This window comes from Ictalurus furcatus, chromosome 15 (genome assembly GCF_023375685.1).
Source record: "Ictalurus furcatus strain D&B chromosome 15, Billie_1.0, whole genome shotgun sequence".
In the NCBI taxonomy this organism is placed as follows: Eukaryota; Metazoa; Chordata; class Actinopteri; order Siluriformes; family Ictaluridae; genus Ictalurus; species Ictalurus furcatus.
Genome location: NC_071269.1, coordinates 22524463 through 22538370, shown reverse-complemented (window position 1 = coordinate 22538370; position 13908 = coordinate 22524463). Strand labels below are relative to the sequence as shown.

Genomic DNA, 13908 nt, shown 5'->3' with positions numbered 1-13908 from the left:
AGGAAATTTACTATTAGAGTTATTAAAATTTACTATACTATTACTACTTACTTTGAGAATTTACTTAAAGTGATGCAGGCTAACGTAATATCACTCATCTCCATGTTTAGTTTTCTGTGTCTGTCTCCACATAGAGATCTAACTCAACTGATTTCTCTCTCACACTCAGTTTTAAATACAAGTTGCTACAAGAGAAGTATTTCTTAGCCATAAAATACATCTCAAGAAACGTTATTAAAACCCATGGCTTTAATATATCATCATCATCATCTCGCTTCAGTATATAAATTCATGGCTACACCTTGGTGTAAAAAAAAAAAAAAAAAAAAAAACAACCCACAATGTCACCTCAGTGGCTCTGCCCAACCCTAGCTGCATTCTCATTTCGTTTCTGTCACTCTCTGCCTAATTTTTTTTTTTTAAATCATGAAATCATGAATGGAGACCCAACAAGGATCAATTTTCCTATTTGGATTTGTATAACGTTAGCTGGTAACAAGTTAGCAGCAAAGCTAACATTAACTAGGTTAGTGGTCCATAAGAGAATTGTGTTGCTTGTGTAGAGTTTAACTAGCTGAGGTAATAATGTTTCCTAAACTGTCAATATAATACACAAAATTCCTCACACCTTTATAAATAAGACTTTTGAGGGAGAACAAAAAAAAAAAGATTAGAGGCAGGACAAGTGGATTTAAAGCTCATTTCAGTTCAACTATTAGCTCAAAAATCACTACAGCTGAGCTTATACTATAGTTAGCAAACTTTAACTAGCTAGCAAGTGCAGGGAGCGTATCTACGTTCCCAGATTTATATGACACGTAATGAACACATGCTGATTTAAAGCTGGAGTTAGGCTTCATACTTAACATTTTGTTCCTTTTATGACCATTTACTGTGTTTTATAGGCTACAGTATGGCATTTCTTCAGTTTCGTTTATACATTTTGCTATTGTTCAAGCATGGAGTTGAACTGTATGAATGTACACTACCTGCTATTTTTAGCGTAGCACCAAGGAGGGTTCAGCATGTGCAACCTAGTTCATTTTCCAAAGTTCATAACTTTCCATTTTCATGTGTGGATCATAAAGTTTGGATTTTAAACTACGCTAACGTATGCTTTTATTCACTTAAATGTATCTTTGATGGTTAAAGTTAAAAGGTAATAAAGTTAATAGGGCCCTGGGAACAATGAGTCCTGACAACATTAAACCGTTGGGACAGTTTATTTAATGTGTGTTAACAGAATATTGAACTGGGGAACACAGGACCCGAGGAACATAGGAACGACCCCCTAGTCCTAGTGTGTGGCACATATGTAGGCTGATAGACTAGTTTCAACAGTTTGAATGAAACTTTTTACAGCAACATGTCAAAATATGTGCTAAACACTGGGGGAAAAAAGGTGTATGATAAGTATCACAACATTGCACAGCTTTTAGAAGCAGGAAGTGGTTTTTCCTCATTATAATTTGTATCATATTATTTTTATCATTATAAAAAAAAAAAAGTCATCGTACACTTTTTGACACAGCTGTGTAGAATTAGAGCTTAAAACACAGCCATATTTCAACACAGAGTGTTTACAGCAAATCTACTTAGACAGTAAGACATTTATTACATTCTGTGTGTTTGGTGCAAAAAGGTCATGGTTGCCCTGAAGATATGGTGTAGGATGATGAAGCTGGACAGAAATTTGCTAATTTGCTAGATGAAGACGGTTGCACTGTCGGCTGCAGATTCACAGTTGGTAAATCATTCTGTCTCAAAGACAGCTGGTTGATACTTTGCTCAACCACAATGTGGGAGTGTGTTTGTGTGCGTCTATGTGAGCAGTGCACGGTGAACATCCTATGCTCTCATGCCGTTGCAGAAGAGCAGTAATACGATCCCACACTCTTTTACTCGAACTATAACTGTCACTGTGTGTTAACGGTATGCTTTTTACAAAGTCACTGACAAGGTCAGGGTGTTTAAAACATAATATACAACAACTAAACCCTTCAAATATACGTTCACTCTCTTTCATAACCCTATTATATATATTTGATATATATATATAAAAAAAATTACATACTATACTTCATAATAAACATCTTTAAGGTTGTCACAACATTGTTGTGAACTGTAATGGCTGATTCCTTTCGTCACGCCTACTTAAAGGGACGGTTTGAAATCTACACAATGTTTCCTTTACCCCAAATGAGGTCAATCTGCCATTACAAACAAGACAGTTTTCTTCTTTAGTTTTGCACTGGAGATACAAGGTTAATGTCGCAGTGGTAAATGACTAAATCAAAAGACGTCGAGTTGTAGAGTATCTCAAACTGTATGCGGTTTCTGACACTGTATGACACACAGTTATGAATAATAAAAAAAAATGGCCAAGAAGATGACAAAGATAAAAACTTTAGCAGCCATCTTAAAGTCAGATCACTTCCTGCTTCAGTTAGCACACGGGTGAAAATGGCGTTGAATTGTACATCCGAAATCATTCGGATGATAATATAGTTCTAATGTGATTTCTAAAGTATTATTGAACCCAATTATGTCTTTAGAAGCAAATGTGTGATGATTAGACTTGCGTTGATGATGATGATAAACTGGTAGATATAAACTTTCTATACTTGTACAGTAGCAACATTACACTTATTATACCAAACATCTCTTGGCTGCGGGACAACATTACACAAATGTGTAAATGTATTTATTTAGTTTCTTACTCATGTACTGGGTGATTGATTACCATATTTCTTTCAATGTGGAGAGGAAGACCTTCATCCTGTATCAAGATAAGTTAACACACACACACACACATTATTTAATTAAGCATTACATAATGTAATTAAATTATTAATTAAATGATCAGTTTATTAATTAAATTATAAGTGATTCGATTTACACTTAATTAAATTATTATATAGAATATCTAATAATGGAAGCACAAAGCTTAATTAAAAATACAAAATTCCTAAACAGACCTAAAGCTCAGGCAAAACTGGGGCCGCCATTTTACCATTCACGTGACCCCGGAAGTAGCTATGCTCTCGTGTTACACTGCTTCAGAAGAAAATAAGCGGGACTCTGTGGTGTCTGTAAGTCTGTAAGAAGGTGTGCTGCTGGAGGAAAACCGACGCGTCATTTACCGGTGGGTGAGGAGGACAGTAGTCCGGTGTATGCTCTCCGATGGGCTTCCCCATTTCGAGGATTCCTCCTACGTCAGTTAGACGCGTCATAGGACCTGCTTGGCTTCTTTTCTCCATTCTAACCGGAAGTGAACTAGAGTGCAGGTGGGGTGCTCGCGGGAAGGGCTGATAAACAGTACGCAGCAGCAAGCGGAAGTGGGCGGGGCTTTGACTACAGGCAATTTACGATTAGAGGGCAGGTAAATGGAGAAAGAAAGGACAGAAAGAAAGAGCGTAAGAAAAATAGGAACATAAACATATAGATACATAAACATACAAAAAGAGAGAGAGAATTAATAAATCAAAAGATAAATAAAAAGAAAGAAAGAACAACAGAGAATAAGAGCAGAAGTAAATTTAAGAATAAATAGGGAGAGAGAATAAGAGTATAACTAAATGAATAAATCAAAAGATAAAAAGAAAGAAAGAAAGAAAGAGAAAGAAAACAATAAAATAAGAGCAGAAATAAATAAAGAGAGAGAAAGAGAGAGAGAATATGAACATTAAATAAATAGAAACAAAGAAAATAATGGGTGACAAATGAGGAGAGAGAGAGAGATCATAAATAAATAAATAAATGTACTCGTTTATTTATCTATTTACTCATAATCCAACATGCAAGCACCATGAAGCTCTTTTTCGAAGAAGTCGAATGCGAAAACGCGTGTGCATTTTTTTCTTTTAGTAAATAAGACTTACACTTGAAAATGAAAACAGTTCACTTTTTAAAAACAACCTGTTAACTTTCAGTCCTAAGGCTAAAAATAGTTCCATGTAAATCAATCCACAGGAGTAATCTTAAAGTTTATCTTCATCAGGGTCTGGAGTAACAGACACAAATAAGACACACTTGGTTTTGTTTTCATGCACTTAAGTCAAATCCTCCATCAACACATCATTAAGCGGCTTCTTACACAGATATTTTTCTCCTATACAACACTAAGTGGCATTACATGCAGCCATTTGTAGATCCTTGCTGTGGGTATGATGAGACCCCGGATCATGTGGCAGAGAGAGAGAGAAGGCCTGTCATGGGGGTGTGTGTGTGTGTGTGTGAAGTGAAATCCAAAGGAGGTAATAGGAGACTATTAAAAGCTGGAGGATTCGTCTGTGGCTCTGTTAATAGCTCGTGCTTTCAACATCTAACAGGCTGTCTCGTTCACGTGGCATGTGAGTGTGGAGGAAACACACTTATGAGAGCGACAATAACTCCTGTGTGTTACTATTTGCAATGCCCAAAAGTGCTAATAAACTCAAAATAATCCTTAATATGATAAGCTTATTAATACTACTTGGTGTGGCTCAGTGTGTTCAGTGAAATCAGCCTTGAATCTTAATGCGATGAATTTTCGTTCTTTTCAAAAGGAGGCTTCAAGAGCAGCATGTTGAAATGAAATACAATGAAGTTGAAATACATCATACTCTCTCAGAAAAAAAGGTACTAGACTGTATTATTCCCTGTCTTCACCCTCACATGCTCTACTATTTGCATGTAGCTTTTAGTGCATAATGTGCATAACCTTGAAAGTTAATTATGGTCCAGTTTTTTTAAACAGTGCAGTGTATACACAATTCCAGGGTACATATTACAGGGTACCACTCCTGCAATGTACAGATTAGTACCCCCTTGTCCCTCAGAGCATGTAACAGGCGAATGTAAGCTGAATCAATCATACAATTAGGACTTGGAACACTTTCTAAATGAAAAGTGATTTAGTTTCAATTTTACTTTTATTTGCATGTACGTACGATTCCATTCTGCAGGTAAAGGATGGGAAATGATGGCTTACCTTTTATAGCAAATTTAGATATAGTTAGAAATCTGACCTCAATCTGTCCCTGAGGATATGGAGTGAAACAATACTCTCTCTCTCTTTCTCTCCCTCCACATATCTACTAATGAAGTTTCATGAATGCTGAATGCCACATCCTTTCTGAAACATAGTGCTTGTGGTCTGATTTATTGGCCAATCAGAAAGGAAGAAAGAAAGAAAGCACGAGATTTTGCTCTCTCTGTCTCTCTCAACTGTGGCTTTATTGAAATATAATGAACGACACATCTTTATTTAACACACTTGTCTTCTTTATTAGCTAATCAGAAAGAAAAAAGAAAGAAAGAAAGAAAGAAAGGATTGCAAAGAAAGAAATAAAGTAAGGAAGGAGGATAGGATTACAAAGAAAGAAAGAACGAAAAGAAAGAAAGTAAGAAAGAAAGGAGGAAAGAAGGAAAGCATTAGAGTGCTCTCTCTCTCTCTCTCTCTCTCTCTCTCTGGTGTAGCTATAATGAAGAATAAAGATCAGCAGATTCTTCCTTAAACATATTATTACGTGTCTTTTATTCGCTTGTAAACATCCACCATTTAGAGGCAGAAATAAAGAAAAAAAAAATTCTAATCTGCCCCCAGCATAATGTAATGAAATTACTCTAGATAGATAGATAGACAGATAGATAGACAGAGCAGAAATGAAGACTGAAGATCAGCAGTTCCTTCCTTTAACACATTTGACGTGTCGTTGTCTTTTATTCGCTTGTAAACATCCGCCAGCGCGCGCAGCAGCTTTTTATATGGCACATAAAGGGATTTTACGCCACGCCGTCTCATCTTTCTCTATGTGCTCGGTTATTTGTGTCTTCCCCTGCCACTATTTTTAACCGAATTCAGCGAGTTTGAGCGCCTCGTTGCCTTCGTGTGCCGCTATATTTAGCTCAGGCTCGTTTTGCGTCAATGGAATCCCGAGCGTGCGTCACGCTGCAGAGCTCGCGCGCTCTGATTGGCCGGCGGCCGGAAAGATTTCGGGGAGCTCCTCCACCCCGGCGCGCGCGTATTGGCGAGTGGAACGGCGAGGGCAGGACGCACCTGCGACGTCACGGCACAATACACTGCCTCGTATAAAAAGGGGCTGTAGAAACCTGAGCGATAAACGCGTCCGAGTCAGAGTCAGGAACGCGCGCGGAGCGGTGGTGATGCACGAGCTTCACTCGCAATACGGACATTACAAATAAGTCCAGCAGAAGAATTATTCACAAGCAGGTAAGTGGATGTTTTGCTTTTGGCTCACGTTTGCTTCTTTATCGCGTTTCCTTAAAGGTGCATTTTATTTGATTCCTTACTTGTATAAAGAACTTGGAAGATATGTATAACATGATTTAAAACCAAAACAACAACAACAACAACTGTGTATTAAGCTTGGGCTTTAGGAAAAGCCGGAAGGCTTGTTTGTGTTTGGATGCCAGTCTCCTGTCAGTCATTTTTATAGACAGTATACAGGCTATGTATCTACTGGATGATCACAGCTTCATGAACATGCATGGGGAAAAAGACTGATCATACCTAATGCACCTTGATTATAATGTTGCACATTATCAGCAACTGATCATTCCATTTCATCAATCAATCAATCAATCAATCAATCAATACATTTTTACTCCAAAGGCTCCTTATGAGCCATATCAGATGTGTCTTAATGGTTCACTGATAATCCTCCAAGAATACTGTGTGACCACATGTCTCCAGAAACAACTTGCAAGCTATCCTGTCTTATAACAACTACACTACTGCTCATGTAAATGTTTAGATTACTCGTTATAGTTTAGCTGAGGATATTGAATGGAAACAGTGATGTAAGTGCAACAGCTGCTCCCACAAGGCTCTATTACAGCATACAGCAATAGGAAATGTATTTAACACCCAAAAATCCAATTGTAAAGCATGTTCCTGATGGCACAATCACTCTTGGCACTTGGCTCTTAGTCTTGTTTTCGTGCAGGTTTAACGGCTCTGAGACTTTTTTGACTGTTTCGTCACCGAAAGATTACATACCTAAAGAATAAAGCAGGCAAATTCAACTTCAAATGTCATGACAACTAAAATCTCTTCAGATTCTTCCAGACAGAACTGCATGCAAAGCTCATATTTGGCTTTTAAATCTCAGCAATGCAAACAATGAAAATAAGCAATTCTTTGCAAAACAAAATAGCTACATTTGTTTGCCAGAGTCTCATCAGTATCTGAGGAGATGTTAGAAAAGACTAATTAATTAAATATGTAAAATTGTAACTCGATAAGAATAAGTGTACTACATGTAGTAGTGTAGATAAGCTGTCATTTTTGAAATCAGGATTGTATAGTCAGAGCACACACCTGATTCGGCTCATAGATCACTTAGGGTCAGTGTGTTAGAAGAGAGAAGGCGATAATCTGTCGAGGGACAAGGCCTTCTCGGACGTCGGTTTGCCCACTGGGCTTTAAATAGTCCTCTCTGACATGTTTGTGCATCCATCTTTACTTCTCATTTGACTCCAAACTGTCAGTTGCACCTCACAGAGGGTATTGTGTTTTGTGGTTTTGATCATCAAAGAGCTTCTCTTTGTATTGGTCGGAATCGAGAATTGAAACAGACGGCATCTGCTCTAAAGGACAATGCCGAACGACAATTCCAACGACCTTCGTAACTCGAACCTGAGATTTTCTGCCATTTCAGTCAGTCGGTAAATTTCATCGTTACGTTATCTCATTCATGCTTCTTCAGCCTCTGGTGTGTGTTTGAAAGCCGGTTCTAGAGTTTCGTCTAAAGTTATATATATACACTCCTATGGGTGATATATAAATAGGCCTTACGATGTAAGACTGCTTTCCAGGCTTTCTCAGAAACGTCTACTTGAAATCGGTTCCTGTAGTGATGATTACATTACCCGTTAGGTTCGCTCTCGGTTTACCCGAGGGTAATATCTATGCCTGGCTCTGGAAAGGGTTGGTTGTTTGGGGGTTTTTTTCACACAAGGGTCATGATTTCAGATGAGCAGGAGCAAAACAAGAAAGCCTTTTGCGATATTGAAAAGCAGGTCTTGTGGTTCTGCTCTACAGAAATGACCTGTGTTCAAAGCCAACATGGAGTCCAGCCTTATGAGAGCATGCTCTACTGCTCAGAGCTTATGAACCCTGACTTCACCTCCAGGTTGGCCATGGACGTGAGCGAACAGCGGGAGCAGCTCTCCACATCCTCTCTGCCGAGCATCACCTCTCTGGTGGGAGGCTACGGGGGAGAATTTGATACCTACTCCTGCCCACTTGCCACTGCATCAACCTGCACCGGCGCCACCTCGGGCCAGGACTCCTTCAAGCTGGACGACCTCCAGGTTTATGGCTGCTACCCCGGCACATTCACCTTCAGCTACATGGACGATGCGCTGTCTACGTCAGGTGGCTCGAACTGTTTTGGCAGCCCCGTCTCGGCTCCTTCACCCTCGACCCCGGGTTTCCAGTCAGTGCCTTCCTGGGATGGGGCATATGGATCCTGCTCCCCTGACGCAGGCTGCTGGGGTTCAGAGAAGACACCTCTTCCTCAGGCCCCTTCCTTTTTCACTTTTGGATCTGTGTCAGCGGAAGACATGTCTCCTCTAGGGCAGCTGCAGCAGCATCAACTTCCTGATCAGGATCCCTTTTCTCTGAGCCATCAGAACCATCCACTCAGGCTGGATCACAGCAGCAGGGACAGTTCAGTCCTGGTGGACAATCAGCTGTCTCCCAAAATCAAGAGTCCAACAGGAAATGAAGGGTGCTGTGCGGTTTGTGGGGACAACGCCTCCTGCCAGCACTATGGAGTGCGCACATGTGAGGGCTGCAAGGGCTTCTTTAAGGTGAATATATTAGCTCGGTTTTAAAGGAGCAGTTTGTAATTTTTAGAGCCCAAGTGTTCCTCTTGTCTCTAAACTGACCTCACCTTCTAAGTTGAAACCATGTATGACTTGTAGGTTATTTTTAGGCAAAACGGTCATACCTGAGTAGGCTTGATTTGGCGTAGAGATTATTTCTGGGCCAGAAATTTTTTAATTTAACCCCAAAACAAACGAAACTATCAGATTATTTGCAAAGCAATATTACTATGCAATATCTTTTGAGATTTATGATTATTATTATTATTATTACACATCTAGAAATGCTTTGAAAAATTACAAACTGCACCTTTAAGTACCACATGAGTGTATCTTTAATATTAAAGCATTCATCGTTTGCACTTTATTTATTTAATTCTGTACACGTGTTGATCATGTTGAATTATTAAAAGAGCTTTTGTTTGTTTTTCTTTTAGCGTACAGTACAGAAAAATGCCAAGTACGTATGCCTAGCTAATAAAGACTGTCCAGTGGACAAACGGCGGCGGAACAGGTGCCAGTTCTGTCGCTTTCAGAAGTGCCTGGCAGTAGGAATGGTGAAAGAAGGTGAGAAAAGCCTTAGCAGTTATCACCTCCTACACACAACAGATGGATGAATTTAATTATCCTATTGTTTTTCATAACAGTATATTTTAATATTTATTTCATACTTTTAAAAAGTCCATTATTTCGCTTCAGTAATGCCACAATGCACTTTACAGTCAGCATGTCATTCTGTCTAGCATCAATCTTGTCTCGCAATAGCATTTGTGTATTATTGCGTTAATAACACATGCTTGTTATTTTCTACTTGGTCCTGTTCAGTTGTAAGAACAGACAACCTAAAGGGCAGAAGGGGTCGTTTGCCTTCTAAGCCAAAACCAGTCACGGAATCAGCATCTGCTTTGCCTTCTGGAAACATCATCACCTCTCTTGTGAATGCTCACATGGACTCAAACCCAGCCATCACAAAACTGGACTACTCAAAGGTGAGCCGTGCATTTTGAACTGCTAGCGCATTTGCAATGGCATTTAATAGGAATATCAACATGTCAACATTTTCCAGCAAGGCTCAATGTCATATTCATGAGAAATCCAATGTAGAAGTCGTGAAGATGTTGCAGACATTGGATTGAACGTTCCAGAATAAAATGCAGCTATATAATGCAGTTGGCATTATTAAGTTATGGCACAGACTCAGCCTGGCTAGTTAGCGATCCATGAGATGTCATGAATTTGAAATCTAGCAAGCTGATCAGTTTGAGCAGAGCGTACAGATAAGTAGGTGAGAGAGGTAGACAGAGTAAAGGATTAAAGTGCCGCTGCATCGCTCTCTTTTTGTGTAAAGATGAACCGAGGGTGCTGCACCGTTATTAGCAGGTAGTCAAGCGGGATTGTGGGTAACGTAGGAAAACATTAACGAAAGTGAACGGAAAGCACTTTAAACTAAAACAAAAATTAAATACAAAATAAATCTTGGACACCACTGAAGATCACATGTTAGTTATGAATATTAATATGAGAGGCATTCAGAATTGATTTGTCCTTTAGTGATTAGGTTCGTGTACATAGTTTTTATGATGTTTATGCTCATATGACTGTGCTGTAGGAAAGTCCAGTTGCTGATTACTGTATGCTGTCTTGTTTTCTGTTCAGTATCAGCAGACAGTGGCTAGCGTGTCTGAAAAGGAGGACGCCAATGACATCCAGCAGTTTTACGACCTGCTGACCGGGTCTATGAGCGTGATCAGAAAGTGGGCAGAAAGCATCCCAGGATTCACTGCCTTCTCTAAGGAGGACCAGGACTTGCTCTTCGAATCAGCCTTTGTCGAGCTCTTCATATTACGACTAGCTTACAGGTAATGAACCACAATAATAATCGTATTGGAATTCAGCGCTGTCGAATACTCAAATCTGATTGGTCAGAAGCTGTCGATGAATTTTCTACAACAGCAGTCGACTGCAAAGTTTTATATTAATGTATTAAGTTATCGTTTCTGTTGTAACAGCTAATTCACAAAGACTTGTCTATCAGACGTGAAGTTTTCTGTAAGGAGATGTTTATTTAAGATTTATAGAAGGAGTCTCCAATGTCAGCACTTTCACATGGTAGAGTCTTCAGAACAGAGGACATTGCACTTTGTGATTTATAAGCACCTCAGGGTTACCATAAACAGAAAAAAGTACAACGCGTTTTTCTTTAATTAGTGAAAAAGTTGGAATCGTTTTCTCATGTTCATTTCAGATCACACCCAGAGACGGACAAACTGATCTTCTGCAACGGCGTGGTTCTTCACCGCATGCAGTGTGTGCGGGGATTTGGCGAGTGGATCGACTCCATCATGGAATTCTCGCAGAATTTGCATCGTCTGAACCTGGACGTGGCGTCGTTCTGTTGTCTCGCCACACTAGTCATTATAACAGGTGAGTTTCACACTGGAACTTTCAGGTTGTTGTTTTGTTTTTTTTGCCCAGCATGCAATATGGTCTCTGAGCTCTCTGAACTAAAATCCTGTATTTAACACTAAATTATCACATTCATTTTTCTGTAAAATGAACATAAAAATGTGCTGTGGTTTGGGAAAACTTGTCGGAAGTCACTGACATTGAATTCCATCAAAAATGAGTGAGGGGGGATCAACGTTTGACCACAATTTAGTTTTTCTGCCTATGACTCAATATAAATAATACGTTACTACATTTCATCAAAATTAAGCAGATGATTTTTAACCTTCTAAACTTGCCTGCCTTTCTTTAATAAAGCTCTTTTCTGCATTTGCATTCGTCCTAGCCTCCATTACGTGACATGTCGTTTCAGAATTAAATATATTCCTATAGTGCAATGTTGAAATTTCACTATGTAAAGGCCTCCACATGAATGTGGATTTAAATGATAATTAGGTAAGTAAATCACTATACAAACGATCGCGTGCACAGCTGATGTCCCAAAACGCGCCGTTTCTCTGGAAACTCTGTGCATTATTCTTAACGTTTACTTTATGCTGCTCTGTCTTAAGTGACTGGAGGTCAGATAGTGGTGGAGGTAGTAAAATTGAAGTGTAGCACAAACAGAACATTTCCAGAGAAACCTGATGAGCTCTTTTCTTGCACAACTGATTGAGGACTTGTTTTTCTGGAAGCGCTAACCACTACCACTTAACAACATAGACCTGCTCACTAGGGCTTTTGTGCACCAATTTCTATGAATATTGCTTATATTGTTAATATGTTGCTAATATAGATCAAATCAGTTGCTAAGAACATATAGGTTAAAGAAGCAGCACGGAACCCCTGCCCTTATGCTGTCCGCCATCTCTTACAGATCGACACGGCCTGAAGGAACCCAAACGAGTTGAGGATATCCAGAACCATCTAATAACATGCCTCAAAGACCACGTTGCGACGATTGTCTCAGAAGCAGCACGCTGCAACTACCTGTCCCGGCTGCTGGGGAAACTGCCCGAACTCAGGACACTGTGTACTCAAGGCTTTCAGCGCATCTTCTACCTTAAACTCGAAGACCTTGTCCCACCTCCTCCGATTGTGGATAAGATCTTCATGGACACGTTGCCTTTCTGAATCTGACTGCGACGCTATTTAAAGACACGATTTTAAACAAAGACTTGCATTTGATGTGAACAAAAGCACAGCAGAGCAGAGGAGAGATGTGGAAGCACTTGACTAATCCTGGCAGCTCTGTTTTCTTTTAGGCATACGACTATGATCCTCTCAACAGTGGTCAGAAAGATGTTCAGTGAACATTCTGGAAAATCTCGCAGCAAAAAAAAAAAAAAAAAAAGCAGCAATCACCAATTCTCCCTAGGTGTCTTGAACTCCACATTATGTTTCAGACTTTTGGAATCGTGGCTTTGTCATGAACTTAAACGACAAAAATCAGTGATTTTGTGCAGCTTGACAATTGAACATGATACATGGTGTGTGTGTGTGTGTGTGTGTGTGTGTGTGTGTGTGTGTGTGTGTGTGTGTGTGTGTGTGTGTGTGTGTGTGTGTGTGTGTGAAAGGAATCAAAACCTCTCACTTAAACAGTATTAGAGCTTTATAACTTCAGGATACGATGATACTGATGTCAGCAACATCCAGAAAACTCAATGGTGCTTTAATATCACACCTGTGGTTTATTTAAAAAAAAAACAAAAAAACCCATGGACCAAAACCGATATTGTTTATGTGGTTGCACAAAATGATTAAATAAAGCCTTATATATCCATTAAGACATGAGACTTAAATTTAATAGGAGCAAAGAATGGATGCAAAAGCAAATGGAAAAAAAAATCATATGAACTGTTGTTAGAATCAGATTTGCCATGCGCTGTGCAGGAAACAAAAGGCACACCTGCTAGACGTTTCTTCATTACATGTACAGCTGAAGTTTACTCCTTACTTGGAATAAAACCAACCTGTTTTGTTTTTGTTTTTGCATACCCATTCACATCTCTAAGTGACGATAATGACAATACATTTCCATCTAAACATTTCTAAAGATGTCCAGTGATTTTTCTGGTGTTTTGTTTGTTTGTTTGTTTTTTTTTTTGCTTTCGCAAGACATGTAATTCTGAGTTTTATCACGGACTGAAGAATTTGTTTAGTGTGCCAGCCAGACTTCAGCATATTCATATTTGTATGTACTGTATGTACAGAAATGGCTTGATATGCTATATATTTTTGTCTTTATACTGGCATAGTGAAAATGTCTGGGCATTATAGTGTTTTTTTATATAATATTTTTTCTATTCTTAGATGTTTGCTATCTTTCATTATTAATGTTGTTCAGCACTATACATTAAAAATCATGAGCAATCAGTTTGATGTATTTTAGTCTCTCTTTTTTCCTTTTTTTGTTTTACTTCACACAAAAAATAAAGATGATGTTCCCCACTCTTACATTCAGGCTTAAATTGGGTTTAGAAGAGAGGTTGCCATGCTAAGTATAAATCTCCTGTCCATTTTATTTGGATCTTGTTTTTTTTTTGTTTTTTTCCAATAAAATCTGATCAGCCATAATATTAAAACCGCGGACATGTGAAGTGAATACAAGTTGCAGCTGTCAAGGGG

At 39.0% G+C, this 13908-nt stretch overlaps 1 protein-coding gene across 1 annotated transcript; it reads left to right on the top strand.

Moving 5' to 3' along the window:
* Positions 1-6102: 6102 nt before the first annotated feature.
* Positions 6103-12811, top strand: nr4a1 (nuclear receptor subfamily 4, group A, member 1). Its single transcript, XM_053643985.1, has 7 exons — positions 6103-6214; positions 8048-8820; positions 9273-9402; positions 9661-9824; positions 10492-10694; positions 11081-11259; positions 12158-12811. Exons 2-7 carry the CDS (start codon positions 8050-8052, stop codon positions 12412-12414), a joined length of 1704 nt encoding a protein of 567 aa, XP_053499960.1. The 5' UTR covers positions 6103-6214; positions 8048-8049; the 3' UTR covers positions 12415-12811.
* Positions 12812-13908: the final 1097 nt, after the last annotated feature.

Excerpts from the sequence above, each read along its gene's own strand:
- nr4a1 (XM_053643985.1), top strand. The coding sequence starts at position 8,050 with ATGACCTGTGTTCAAAGCCAACATGGAGTCCAGCCTTATGAGAGCATG. Across the intron at positions 10,695-11,080 it reads ATATTACGACTAGCTTACAG|ATCACACCCAGAGACGGACA; the intron begins GTAATGAACCAC and ends TGTTCATTTCAG. Across the intron at positions 11,260-12,157 it reads CACACTAGTCATTATAACAG|ATCGACACGGCCTGAAGGAA; the intron begins GTGAGTTTCACA and ends CATCTCTTACAG.